The sequence below is a fragment of the Cervus elaphus genome, chromosome 25, assembly GCF_910594005.1.
Source record: "Cervus elaphus chromosome 25, mCerEla1.1, whole genome shotgun sequence".
In the NCBI taxonomy this organism is placed as follows: Eukaryota; Metazoa; Chordata; class Mammalia; order Artiodactyla; family Cervidae; genus Cervus; species Cervus elaphus.
The window spans coordinates 43928115-43943062 of record NC_057839.1 but is presented as its reverse complement, the minus strand read 5'-3'; the positions used below and the strand labels follow the sequence as shown (position 1 = coordinate 43943062).

The window sequence follows — 14948 nt, the reverse complement described above, 5'->3', positions numbered from 1 at the left end:
TGTTGATACTAAATCCATTGATTTTTTCTTCTTAGATGTAACACACAAGTGATCCTGGAATATAGATACTACTACCCATTAGTAAAAAAATATGGAATTTGGGATATAAAGTCTCACAAAATCAGTTCACCATACTAAACTAACAGATATATAGAAGATAATCTTTTACAACCTAAGACCAAGAAACTTGAATATGTGGTCCTATGTACAGTCTAATTAATGACAAAAGGCTAATCTGGGAAGTTTTAAAATTAACTTCTTTTAGAGAAGCTATATTCATTCCCAACATATATTAAAAAACTGGCCTTTTTAAGGAAAACATATAGTCCCTTAGCTACTAAAAGATGAAAAAAATCAATCAGCATACTAACGTGAGTAGGGGAGTGAAGTGTGATTTTTTTTTTAAAGTATCTTTCCATCTTATTCTAAAAGTGTGGTGTAACAACAATCTCAGATAAACTGGAAGTACATCGTCATTAGTCATAGGTGAAGAGGGTCCAATACCAACCTCCCTCTGTGCCAGCTTCTGCTTGTCAGTCTGTTTGACTTTTGGACTATTTGCTAGTAGGTGACGAAGCTTAACATAACTCTTCCACAGTTTCTGGTACCTGAGGAAAAGGACAGACGGACATCTCAGACGAAAAGAAGGCAAATCTAAAGTGCCATAAAGTCAGGTGTTCTCATAGGCCTGCTCGATCATAAATGCATTCCTGTGAACATCCTTAATGGCTGCAGACCTTCATTCTAAGGAAGGACATGGTCTGGAGGGATGGAGGAGCTAGATGACCAAGAGTCATCTGGAATCTATAAATAAGATGATCATTGCCTACGTGGGTTAAAAATGAGGTTTCACTATATGGATGAATCTCTCTGGAGGCAATTCCAAGAGAGACGCACAAAAACCAATAGAAACATGTATGGTTTCTCATTGTTACCTCTTTGAAAGTAACACATTTAAATACATGCTTTCTGATGTTTGTTGAAAGAAAGACCCCTTACTCAGCAGACATTGTCAGTGTCTGACACGCTTTCACTGAAAGTAAAAGTTGGAGAATATGAGAAAAGAGAACCCTCCTCATGATAATATCCAAGGTACATAGCTACTCACACCCATTTTTCCACTGGGAAGGGAAAGACAAATGGTGTATAGCAATTTGTATATATCATGACAAAAATAACCATCTTTGAGGCCAAATATGTTATAACTTGGATCAGGCTAATGAATAAGTTAAAGTACCCTGAGAAGGAAGAGAATATACAATTCTTTTATCAATTCACACTCCAGCCAGCTGAGAGTCCACATGAGCCTAATCACATTCTACTAACACTTTTCGGCAAGAAGGGACTTTACAAAAATTTTGTTATATTGAAACTGCTCCTTTCTTGGCCTTTGCTGGGTCTCTCCTTTGTGATAACATTTTTTATAGACAATGGAGGAAAGAAAGAAGTACTTACACAGTGCCTGGTTCATTGCTTCACACTTTTATCCAAAGGTAGGGAAAAAAAGAACAAAACCCTTTAGCCTCTTCTAATATATCAGCCAGAATTGGATTTATGAATTGAAAATCTCCCATGCCCTTTTCTCCCATTATGAATCCTTTAAAAAAATTAAATCAGGAAATGGTTTGTTTGACAAAGTAGGGAATCTAAACACTCCTGAAGACTCTAATGGTGCTATTTCCCTTCCCACACATCTTCATTTTCTCCCAGCAAAACACTAATGGGCCAATTGGAAAGTAACATCAATTCTAAGAGCCAGAAGTCATGGCTTCTCCTTCCAATACAACCCTTGACTTTGCATGGGATGTTGAGCTCTTACTAAGATGCCTCCCCCAAATCAGAACTCTACATCAGTGCTGGGAACCAGCATGGTGCTACTTTCCTCGAGAGGGCACTGAAAAAAATAAATAAAAATGTTAAGTTCTATAATGATGGATAAAGGAAAATTCCTTAAAGGTTAAAAACATACAGGACTCATATTGACCAAGACTGCCAAGGATAATCTATCAAATAATATGTAGAGAAAATAACTCTTCAGGAGATACCGTAACTCGTTTCATTTGGTAACCTAAATTTGGAAACGTGGCTCGTTTCAGAACTTAATCCACTAAAGGGGATTCCCTGCTAATTTCAGCTGTTAGTAGAAGGTGAAATTGGCTAAGACAAACACCGAGAAATATCTTACTGTGGGTCTCCAGCATAACTCAACTGTGCAGGGCGTATCCCAAAGTGAACGATAATCGGAAAAGTAATCACATCAGGGTTGAACTGTTCACGATCCAGTTGATCGATGCGGACAGAGCTTGGTTTCTAGAGAGAGAGAAATCAAAGCCATTTATTCCCTTAAGAAGTCTCTAAGTATTGACTTTAATCTAAGTAGGGAAGAAATTAATCGGATTTTTCCCTAGGAAAGCCTCATCCCCAAAGGGAAAAAAAGCGTCATTAAAAACCTTTAATCATAGCAACTACACTATATAAAAACTATAATGTCATCCCTGTAAATGAGTCTGTGCCATTCGGCATAATGAACGATGATTCTGTCCTTTTCTGCCATCCGCATAGAAACCTTTAAAAATTAAACTTTTGAAAGGACACCTAGTCAGATATAACTTTTCCTTAACCTCTCCAGAGGCACAGAGGGAATATTCCACATGACCAAAAGAGACACGCTGGCTTATTCTGCTTTAACTGCACATTTCAAATGGAAAGCTTATTTCTATTCAGCAGGCACAGACAGATGCCTCTATATAATTTTTTTCCCCATTAGTTCTCTGTGTACCCTGTGTATCCCTTTAATTCTGTACCTTTAAATGAAAAGGTACGGTGGTACAAAAACCAAATAGTTAAGCTTCTCTTATTATGTCCATGGAGGCCATTCTTAAATTTTAATAGAGAAGACTCAATTTTCATAAGTTTCTTTTCCAAGTCTAATTAAAAAAAAAAAAAGAAGTGAACAGCTTGGTTCCTTCTTAAGTTACTAAAGTATGAGGATCCATTTGTAAAACAGCTTTCATCCTGAATGCTTAAGTTTGTGAAAAGATGGTAAAATCGTGGAGCGTATGTTTTAGCAACTCCTTGCTTATACTGAACACTCAGGGCAGTCCCTAATTTTAGAAGCTAAATTCTGACTAGAAGATTGTGGGGGTGTTTGGCCCAGTTGCTTCAGAGCTAGAGGCTACAGAATTGATCCCCATGGAGGCTAATAAGCTTCACTTGTATTGCCCAGTAATGCCCAACAACTATGACTGGCCTGGTTTGTCCAAGACACAGGGATTTCAATGCTAAAACTGGGAAAGCCCTCAGCAACTGGGACAAGCTGGTCACTCTACCCACAACTGTAGTCCAAGTAGGTGACAAACTATTCAATAAAAAGATTTGTGCAAATTCATCCATATTAGTGAAAAAAAAAAAAAAACACCAAAAAACCTTAGACTTCAAGGAATATTTCAATGTCATTTAACAATCAAAATTTTACTAGTATCTTGAAAAGCTGACCTTTGCTCTCAAAATTAATAACTAGGTCAAAAAGGCCAGGTTCTCTCCTCTGAGTCAAAACCCTTTGATGTTCTTTCATGCTTCTCTGCCTACCAGGACCACAATTAAAGTCCCTTCCTGCCTCTGCAGTCACCACAGGCCAGATTATGCTGGGCTTCTCTTTGGCTCCATGCTATAGTATCAGGGTTTCCCAGGTGGCACTAGTGGTAAAGAACCCACCTGTTAATGCAGGAGATGCAAGAGACACAGGTTTGATCCCTGTGTAGGGAAAATCCCCTAAAGGAAGGCACAGCAATCCACACCAATACTCTTGCCTGCAGAATCTCATGGACAGAGGAGCCTGGTGGGCTGCAGTTCAGAGGGTCACAAAGAGTTGGACACAACTGAAGTGACTTAGCACACATAGTATCAACAGAGGAGACAGTGATTTAAAATATTTGTGTGTGTGTGTGTGTGCACACGCGTGCGCTCACTCAGTCGTGTCCAATTCTTTCCAACCCCATGGGCTGTAACCTGCCAGGCTCCTCTGTCCATGGAATTCTCCAGGAAAGAATACTGGAGTGGGTAGCCATTCCCTTCTCCAGGGGGATCCTCCCGACCCCGGGATATGCATTGCAGGAAGATTCTTAACCATCTGAGTCACCAGGGAAGCCTTTTAAAACATCTGTACTATCTCTTATTTATAGAGGGATAGGGGATGAAATAAGTTCTAGACTTGGCCACACCCTACAGTATCCATCATACCATTTTTATATTAGAATAAAATACATTCTCACCAATGACCAAAGTGTTCCCTAGCAGAGGCAAAGTACCTGGGGAGGGAGATTAATTTTAAATTCTGCAGCAATTACGTACTTAATGGGACCATAACAATTTGAAATGTTTAATAAATTCCCCAATATCCTTATCACTGGGCAATCTTTCAAAGCAAGCACTTCATAGGACAAAATATAGTACCATGTCTATTCTGTCCTATTCTCAACAAGATATAATGAAAGAATGTTTCATGATACTGACTTTTCAGGACATTTTTCTCCTCTGCAATAAGACTAAATAGCAATTACTAAAACAAACAAACAAAAACTACTACCTTAAACATGTCCCAAAGCTTGACACCCAAACCTACCTTTCTTACTTCCAATTACTTTCCAGCGTAAACCTTTCACCCTGACTAACCTGTGGTTTCCTCATTATCTTCAAAACTGGCCATACACCAACTCAAGAATGTTCATTCAAATGTGCCAATGACTTATACAATTCCTTGATTCTTTAAAGACCACAGCAGTGTTTATGAAGCATTCCTGGGAGCCTGGCCTGGTGATCTCACCAAACACTACAAGCTTTCCTGACTGGCTTTTTCAGAGATTGGTCCATTGATTCAATAATTCATCACAGACTCCTTTCATATGGATATGCTGTAAGTCTGCAGCTGGACAAGCATCATATATAATCTATATATCTCAGTAGCACCGGGCTCACGTAGTGGTTCCTCAACAACTGAGCTGAATGATGATCATGGCAAGGGAGTAAATATTCTCTAGGCCACTGGCTCAAAAACAAGCAATAAGTAAACCAGAAGCAACTGGGGAATTGTTTTAACTATAGGTCATTGAGCCCCATTATCTGGAGTACATGGAATGGGGTCCATCAGGGCATTCTTGTATTTTCAAAAGCTCTCCAACTGATCCTAGGAGTTCAGGAAATTTTAACCATGCCATAGAAGGGAATCCCAGGTAAAACTGCTTCCACAGTAAATCATGAGATTCTTCAAGCCAACCCACCAAGGTAAAAAGGATGTCTCCCTTGAAACATCCCACCCTCGCCTTCTCCCACAGAGTCCAAAATTCTGTTCTGTACATCTGTGTCTCTTTTTCTGTTTTGCATATAGGGTTATCGTTACCATCTTTCTAAATTCCATATATATGTGTTAATATACTGTATTGGTCTTTATCTTTCTGGCTTACTTCACTCTGTATAATGATTTCATGGTGTATATGTACCACAGCTTCCTTATCCATTCATCTGCTGATGGGCATCTAGGTTGCTTCCATGTCCTGGCTATTATAAACAGTGCTGCGATGAACATTGGGGTGCACGTGTCTCTTTCAGATCTGGTTTCTTCGGTGTGTATGCCCAGAAGTGGGATTGATGTTTCAAGAGAACAGCATCGAAACACGTATATTATCTAGGGTGAAACAGATCACCAGCCCAGGCTGGATGCATGAGACAAGTGCTCAGGCCTGGTGCACTGGGAAGACCCAGAGGAATCGGGTGGAGAGGGAGGTGGGAGGGGGGATCGGGATGGGGAATACATGTAAATCCATGGCTGATTCATGTCAATGTATGACAAAAACCACTACAACATTGTAAAGCAATTAGCCTCCAAAGAATAAAAATAAGTGGAAAAAAAAAAAAGGATGTCTCCCACCACCATCACCCCCACTCATCCTCTGACTCAACTACAAAACTAACAGAGAAACGTAAATTCATGCAACTCTTTAAAAGAAGAAAGATTAAATCCACAGTCACACTCTCATAGTGCTATGACTTTGTGTATTTCTCTTTACTCTAACAATTATCTGCGTGGCTTAGCAACATAACAGTAGAAATTGTATAACTTTTTCAGTGTTAAACAAGTTTCAGGTTTAAAGACATTTTTATTAAACCCTTTCACTTTCTAGATTTGTTTAAAATAATCAGCATTAGCTGGAATGTCTGATTTGCAAATAGCAACATTTTGTTTGTGCAGATGTTACTGTCATGCTACAAAAAGTTGATTTAGAGTTTTTATTTTTATGAATCAAGGCTATTAAGCAATTTGGCAGCCTTTCTAAACAACAGCTTTGTTTAAATAGATTATTCTGTTTCTTTACATAGTAGTATTTTAATTCTCCACTTTTGCAAAACTTTATACGGATAAGATGCCAATATATTTTATGAAACGATAACATATTTTAGAGGAAAAAAATTTAACAATAAAACAGTGTGCTCTTTATCAGAAGAAAAAACAAGCTATCTATTAATTCTCTGATTTTGATTTTTATGCTTTAACTTTAAAAATGGACATTAGAAGCAAAATTTAAAGCAATAAATTTAAAAAACATAAATAAAAATTAGACAAAGGATGTCAATAAACCATTATCAGAAGAAAAATTTTAAAGGTCGATCAACATTTAAAATATCAAGTTTTGCTAGAAACCAAAATAAAAAGAAAACTGAGCTAAATAGTATCTATTTTTTCCCTACCAAACTGACCAAGTTTTTTGCTAAACTAGTATAAGCAGTATGAAGGAATGGTCAGAGTGTGAACTTTACAACCCTCTGGAAGGTAATTTATGAAGTAACAAAAGCCTAAAAAATGTGCATACTTCAAGGAATTAAATGGATACATTCAAACAAATACATACATATGGAAAACTTGTTTAGTCACACACATACAAATTCAATACAGCATTATCTGCTATAGCAAAAATCTGGAAGCAACTTAGGTGCCTGATAATAGGGGGTTAATTAAGTAACAGTTTTTAAAATTACATGCCTAAAGAAATGTAAAACGAAGGAAAAATAACAACTTTGTGCTTGTTGTTCCTGGAGGAAGATAAGAAGGAAAAAGTCTGAATATTAATATTTAAGAGTATGATGCCAATTTTGTTTCAAAACAATATGAAATATGTCTTACTAGAAAAGTGAATAGTATCATCTCTGAAGAATGGAATTATGGGCAATTTTTCTCTTCTTTGGGCTGTTTTTCTCTTTTTTTAATTATCTATAGAGAAGATCTATTACTTTTATACTCAGAATAAAATTAGAGCTAAACATAATCTAAAAACTTCAAAATTCTCCATAACAAGAAGAATAAATCTACTAAGCAGATGAATTTACTACTAAACATGCCTTCAGTTCAGTTCAGTTGCTCAGTCATGTCTGATTCTTTGAGACCCAATGGGCCAGGCTTCCCTGTCCATCACCAACTCTTCTGGCTACATATATGCCTACAAATATGCCTATATTATGATATTTTTCTTATTTACTAAATATTTAAAGGAAAAAAAATTACTCAAAGGACAAGAAGCAACGAGTACTTAAATCTTTAAAAACGTTCTGTTAGCATTTTTACGAAACACTCAAACCTGAAGGGAAGGTGACTCAGTCTCTGACCATCAACACCAGCACATACCGCTCCAGGGTTGGTGACGATCATGCCTTTGCATTCTTCTGCGTATTTCTGCCACTCAAGTTCTTCCCACTGAAGCATATTGGCAATCTCCTCTTCGGGAACCAGGGCTTTGCTACAGCGCAGTAAGTAAAGTAGGATCTGGTGCATGGACAGCACTTCTTTTCCCCCGTCTTAGGTGACAGTGGAGAGAGAGAGAAAAACAAGAGTACTCAATTAACAGCCAGTCATCTACCCAATAAGGAAAAACAAGACAATGAGAGAAGAGCATTTGTAAAAAGGTAGTTTAGAATTTATATCGTTAAACCATTGTTTAACCAGGTGCCAAATAATAGGCAAGCCATTTGTTTCACTGATGAACAGGGCTCATAAACCATCTCATTTACGAAAATGGCAACAACAACATTATAAATGATAAAAGGCTCCATTTCTGAGGTAGGAATATAAAAAAGGTGCCTACCTAAATAAATTTATAACTACCTAGTATAAAGAACCATAGTTTATAATATACAGAACCATGTTATGTTTTAAATATTTTGTCAGTCTTTATAGGGTAACAGATGAAAGTGACGTTACTGATTTAAGGAAATTCTAAGTTTTTATGAGATACTTATGGATGTTTTCAATAAACTATTGTTGCATTACAGTCTAATTTTTTGGTGCTAATGTGTTGCCCCTGCCATGAGGAACACAGCTAAAGAGCTTATACCAATATCATGAAGATCATTATGGAGTTAGTACATGGAAAAAATACCAAGTATTCTGAGACTTACAGAAGCATATATTACCAAGTACAGAGGCTAAAAACAACAAAGAACATAAATAAAGTACCTTGGAAAAACTCAATTAATCTGGTACTTCATGAAGCAAAGCCATTCATCTAATATGCACATTAACTTCAGGTTCACAGGCTTCTGCCTTCTCTTTAGGTTTACCTTTTGTTTTTTTGGGCCACACTGCATAACACACGGGCTCTTAGTTTCCTGACCAGGGACAGAACTCACGCCCTCTTCACTGGAATCACAGAGTTTTAACTACTGGGCTGTCAAGGAAGTCCTGGGTTTATTAGCTTCTTGACCAGTACGTACAACCAACTTTTCTCTGCCTAGTCCCATCCAAAGGAAGGACAAGAGCCCTGATGGTGTAGAGAGCAATAGCTACTCTCCCAGAGGTCATAAGACATGTTAGAAGCAGTAGTATAGGGCCAAACACTTCATGGAGAAACAAGGGGACCAAGATGCTGGAGACAGACAGGCATCAATGAGACGGTTCTATTTGTGCTAGAAGAGTTTATGATACCCAAGGAATCTAGGGTACTAGAAAATGGAAGAAGATAAAAGATTTTAATTTGAGTTGCTATGGGCTAAGATTAGGCCTACACTTCTAAGACAGAAGACAGTAAGGATCAAAATTTCTTTTTGATTTATGTTTTTCTATCTCAGATGCTGCTCTGGAATTAAATGGCATTGCCGCTATAGGGCTACTATATTTGTAGGAATGCATTCATCTATGAATCTAAATATACATTCATTCATTCAATAATTACTAGCACCTATTATGTAGCTGGCCCAGGAAACACAGTGCTAAACAGCTGAAACTCTTATATTCTAGAGGAGAGAAAGAGACAACAAAAAACAACTACTTAATAATAGATCAGAGATGAGAGCTCTGAAAACGGATCAAACTGGGCAACTATACATAAAAGGGTGGTCAGGAAAGATGTCTTTGAAAAGCTGCCATCTGACAGACTTGAAAGAAGCAGAGGAGCTCCATGTGGCTACCTGGGAGAGAAGTGTCTCTGGTAGAAAAAATAGCCAAAGCCCAAAGGTGGGACTGATGTGTTCCAGGAACTGCAAAGAGGCCGGCATGGATAGAGCAAATTGAGGAGGAGAATGTAAGAGAGGCAGCAGGGAAATCAGATCTTGCAAAGCTTTACAGAGCACAGTCTCAGATGAGAGCATGTTTTTCACCATCATGGGCTTCGTGCTCTGAGTGGTCCCATGTAACAATTATGGAAAAAAACAAACAAACAAAAAGATAAGCTCCAGGCCTTCAAGAAGCAAGTTGGCTAAGGATGATTAATCACAACAGTTCCTAGAGGAATCTTTGCAGGTAATATTCTGAAAAGAGTTCTCTTAATTAAAGACACTGAGTCTCTTTTCAAAAAAAAAAGAAGTAACTAAAGTAGAAAATACAATCAACCTACATGAGGACATGTTCTGTCTACTCTTCTTACTATTAGTCACAGCAGTAAAAAAAAAAATGGTATGCCTCATTACAAACCATCTGCCTTAAAACTACAAGTCACCTTTGATTAACAAACTTCCATGGTTAAGGACATATTTCTCAGACTCTGTCTCAACAGACATTTTAATCTGCCTGCATGTGACATGACTTTCTCAATCAATGATGTTTTCCTCTTTGCTAAGGAGCCCAGCAAATCATAATGCCCCTTGGTCAGTCTAAGTCCATGGTAATCTCTGCTTCTGAGGAGGGGTGGAGGCTGAAGTGAGCAGGTAGACAAGAGACCTCTAAAGCCGGAGCAAGCTGACTTACACTTGCATGTGTTAACGTAAGGAGCAGCAGGGATAAAGGAAACCTAGCCCTCAGAAGAACTGCCATACTGAACTGCCTTCTAGGAACGAAGGAAAGGGTAAAACACAGCAAGATTAGTAAAGAGCACTGTGAGCTCATAAGGATACATCAGAGGAGCAGAGTGTTGTTTTGCTATAAGGATTAGAGAAGAAGACTCAGTTTTTATTTGGGAAGGTTGGAAGGAGAAAAGATATGCAACTCTAGCTGTACACATTGGTGCTGGAAGCCACCCCACGGTTCCAAGTGGCCAACTTCAGGACACTTCAAATAAACGGGAAAAGGACTAAGGGCACCGAATTTAAAGGGAAAAGAATAAAAAGACTCAAAGAGCTACTGAGAGGGAGGAACACTTAAACCGGCAAACCAAGGGCACTGCCCAATTTAGGAGAAGAATATCTGCGAGATAAAGAAGGAAGGCCACCAAGGGCTCTGAGAACACATCTACCTAGTTGGGGTGCAAAGAAGCTGATGAGGGAGGGGAATTTTATAGCTGCATGGAACTAGAAAGAATGTTTTAAAAACATACACACATCAGGCACGAGGTAATACTAAAGGAGAAACTATAAACCCATGCTGAAAACTGCTAAATATTTTAAAAAACAGCTAAAATCTAAAAAGATAGATATTTACCGGTGTGTAAAAGTAGAAACTCAGGACAGATAACATGAGGTGAAACCCTTACAGGAATATAAGGAAAGGTAGACAGAACTAGAGAGACCCGCAGAGCCCATGGGGCAAGAGCTCCATCCCCTGCACTCAGCTTGGCAAAAAGGACACTGCAGAAATATTTGTGGGATGACTTTCTGTAGCAGATAAATAATGTGGCCACTTGCTCACAGACTGCCATGAATTTACTAATGTTAATGAATTGGCTCTTTTGGTTTGTCTGCTTTGCTACATGTTTATGTTGAGGATTTATGGAACTATGTCACTGAGGGCTAGGAAGTAATCTTTATCTCGTTGGCTGAGATAAATAGGACCCGATATAAATGAGAAATTAGAGCGGGTAAGCTAAGGTTAGCAGGAATTCTGCCAGCGCTGGGACTGGAACTGTGACAACGGCTCATTATTCGGGAAGAACTGGAGTTTGTGTTTCAGGGAATGAATCTGGACAGTCATTAATGAACTGACAGACTTTATAAACTGTTTCTTAGAGACTTAATTCTCTCAGTTTATATTGCTTGATTATTTATATGGTTATTGGGAGGAGGGGCAATTTGCTAGGGAATTTGTGTTAAGAATATACTGGTTAAATGAGTAGTTCTCAAGAGTATAATACTCAGTTTTAAGAAACATACAATACCGTCTTTCCTTACACTGAGAATAACTATATAACTGCATTACCTATATGCAGACATATAATTATGTCTCCCAAATATTCCTAGAAGACACCTTTATATAATCTTAAGTTTTGAAAACTTTTATTAATAGCACAGAATTTTTTAAACTCTCCAAAAACAAAGTTAGATTAAGACACTGTATCAATTTATGTCTTTTTCCAAACTACACTTCCCTCCTGGGAATTCTGATATACTCTCATCCTCTCTGGCCCTCTGTGAGCCATAGCTAGAGAATTACTTCTCCAAAATGAGACAATTTCCAAAAATCAATCTGCTAGATAGTTGATTTGCAAAATTGATTTGGGATTCTCAAAGCTTTACTACAGCAATGATATAAGCAATCAACAGGCTTTCCTGTAAGTGCAGTCTTTCTATCTTGAATTATGCCCTGCCCTAGCCCTGGCTACAGTCAAGATAAAACCTTAAACTGGCTCTAGGAGAGCTCGTATCAACTATCTGACTACTAAAGGTGGAGGCAGGGATAAGGAAAGAAACAAAAATTTGAGAAAACTCTTATGACATCAATAAACTGGTTGTTCTGAGATTTGACTTCTGATAAACTGATCTGTACTGAAGAATCCTTGGTTTAATCTATTAGCTAAACTTTGGATAAATTTGTATAAAGCAACTGAGACAGCTGACTTCAAAGCAGGTCAACTGAGGAACTAGAGAAAAATTGTAATGACTGATAAACTTTCAATCTATATATTATAATAAACTGTTACGAACAAAAAGCCGATGAGAATAAGAGGACCATGAAATACCTGAAATACTATATAAAAGTTGTTCATTCTCACAGGAGTTCAAGTAAGAAGCAACTATTAATAACAACAATGAGATAACTTTTTATGTATCAGATGCCAGTGAAACCCAGTGTTGGCAGGATGGTGTCAAAAATGCTGGTTAGAACTACAAACTGTGTCCTTTCTAGAGAAAACTTGGCCAACTCTTTCCAAATTTAAAACGTGCATACTGTCTTAACAAATAATTACCTCTAGAACTCCACCTTATAAAAACACACAAATGCAAAAGGAGAGATGCATAAGACTATACCCGAAGTATTTACATGTAATGGGGTGGGGAGGGGGGGTTGCGGAATAGAGACTTCCAAAATACTCCTGACTACAGGAACTGTGAAAAAAAAAAACAAAAAAACCCCCGATGTCTATTCATCTATAGAATGCCACACAGGTGTTAAAAATTAAGGCAATGTATTTATATGTGTGTGTTAGTCACATAGTTGTGTTTGACTCTCTGTGACCCCACGGATTGCAGCCCGCCAGGCTCCTCTGTCCATGGAATTCTCCAGACAGGAATACTGGAGTGGGCTGCCATTTCCTTCTCCAATGCGAATTTTAGTAGTAGTAGTTTAGTCGCTAAGTCGTGTCCATCTCTTGTGACCCCACAGACTGTAGCCTGTCAGGTTCTTCTGTCTATGGGATTCTACAGGCAAGAATACTGGAGTGGGTGGGCTGCCATTTCCTTCTCAGTGTATTTATATGGAAGATGTCTGAAACAACTGGGTAAAAAGGTCAAGTTGTGTAACATGTTTAGTGTTATCTCACTTAAAGAAAAAAGTATAATTCTTTCTATATAGGTTAAAACAAATACAAATCAAACCATTTATAGCACCTACTTATTCTCACACATCTAGAAGCTGGTGTTCACTTTTTTACTTCATACATTTTGTACTATTTATATGTACACACACAGAGTGGACACAATTAAGGGCAAAGGTAACACTTCAATTTTGTGAAGAAAGAATGGTCTTTTCAATAAATGGTGCTAGTCAACTGGATGTCATATTGAAGATAATGAATCTTGACCCATATCTTATGTTATTTGTAAAAATAAAGTTGAGACAGATTATAGGACTAAATTTGTAGAAAATATAGGAGAGTATCTTGATGACCTAGAGGTAGGCAAAGTTTTCACAAACAAGATACAAAAAACTCTAAGCAAAAAGGAAAAATAAGAATTAAAATTAAGAATTTCTGTTCATCACAAAAAATCACCATTAAGATGGTGAAAAAGCAATCACAGAGAAGGTATTGGCAATACATATATTGGCCAAAAGATTCATATAATAAATATATATAAAAATACCTACAAATAAATGAGAAAAAGGCAAATAAAGCAACAGAAAAACGAACTAAAGGCTTGAATAGGCACTTCAAAAGTCAACAAGGAAAAAAACAAAAGTCAAGAAGGAAATGGTCTATGTATGAAATGGTGCTCCATTTCATTACTCATTAGGGAAATGAAAATTAAAACCATACTGTGATACCTCTGATGCTCATCAGACTAGCTAACTTGAAAAAGAAAGGAAAACACCAAGCATTGGTGCAAAGGTGGAATAACTTGAACTCTTACTGCACGTGGGACAGTGAAAAGGTACCATCATTTTGGAAAATGTTTGAAAGTAACTACAAAGCAAAATATAAAAATATCCAGAATTTCCACTCCTAGATATATATCCACTGTAGGAAAGCATAAATATGCTCATCAAAAGGCACGTACAAGAGTTTGGTGAACATATGCGTGCTATCTGAAAGAGTCAAAAACTAAAAATACACAAATGTCCATTAATCACAGACAGGTTAAATACATTTTAATTTAGTCACACTGTGTAATGCTATACAGCGATGAGAATGTGTCAACTACAGTTAACTATAACAGGTATTTCAAAAACAAAAAGAAGAAGAAGATAGAAACAAAAAATATATACAATTCTAATTTTTATAATTCAAAAACAGGTAAAACTAATACATGGTATTTTCAAGACAGAATAGAGGTTGCCTTAAGGAGTCGGGTGGTGACTAGAAAGGGGCTCTTCGATGCTGGTAACCTTGAGTGAGGTGCTGAGTACACAGTCATATTCACTTGGTGAAAACTCATTGAGTCTTATGACAAGTGCACTTCTCAGTATTTGTGTTCTACTTCAATCAAAGGTTTATTTTTCAAAAATGAGAGACAATACCAAAGAATGAGTGAAAACCACATTAACTCTCATTAATAAAAAAAAATACATGAATATTTAACTAAGGCACTCTTAAAACCAATTAAATAAAGTCTGTAAACAAGTATTTACTGAGCCCCTGCACATATGCCAAGGAATATATTAGTACTGATACAAGACAGACTGTTAATGCCTCAGCCTCATGGAGCTACAGTTGGAAGGAAGGAAGCAAAGAAAGAAAGTCCAAAATGTGAAGAAGACTAATAATTCATTTTTTTACAGCAACATAAACTGATGGGATTCTTTTGATAAGAAATTTGGTACTATATATCATGATCTTTAAAAATATCCATCTACTGGATTAATTACTAAAAATTAGGATGCA

At 37.3% G+C, this 14948-nt stretch overlaps 1 protein-coding gene across 5 annotated transcripts in view; it reads right to left on the bottom strand.

Moving 5' to 3' along the window:
• DROSHA (drosha ribonuclease III) overlaps window positions 1-14948 on the bottom strand; it is a 119419-nt gene that overhangs the window by 56279 nt on the left and 48192 nt on the right. For 4 of the 5 annotated variants that reach the window (XM_043887468.1, XM_043887471.1, XM_043887470.1 and 1 more), the window contains 3 exons: window positions 7673-7842; window positions 2186-2310; window positions 509-608 (listed from right to left, as the gene is read on the bottom strand). In XM_043887468.1, coding sequence (XP_043743403.1) covers window positions 509-608; window positions 2186-2310; window positions 7673-7842 — 395 coding nt within the window. The remainder of the gene's footprint in view (window positions 1-508; window positions 609-2185; window positions 2311-7672; window positions 7843-14948) is intronic. The other variant, XM_043887469.1, reaches the window with a different exon arrangement.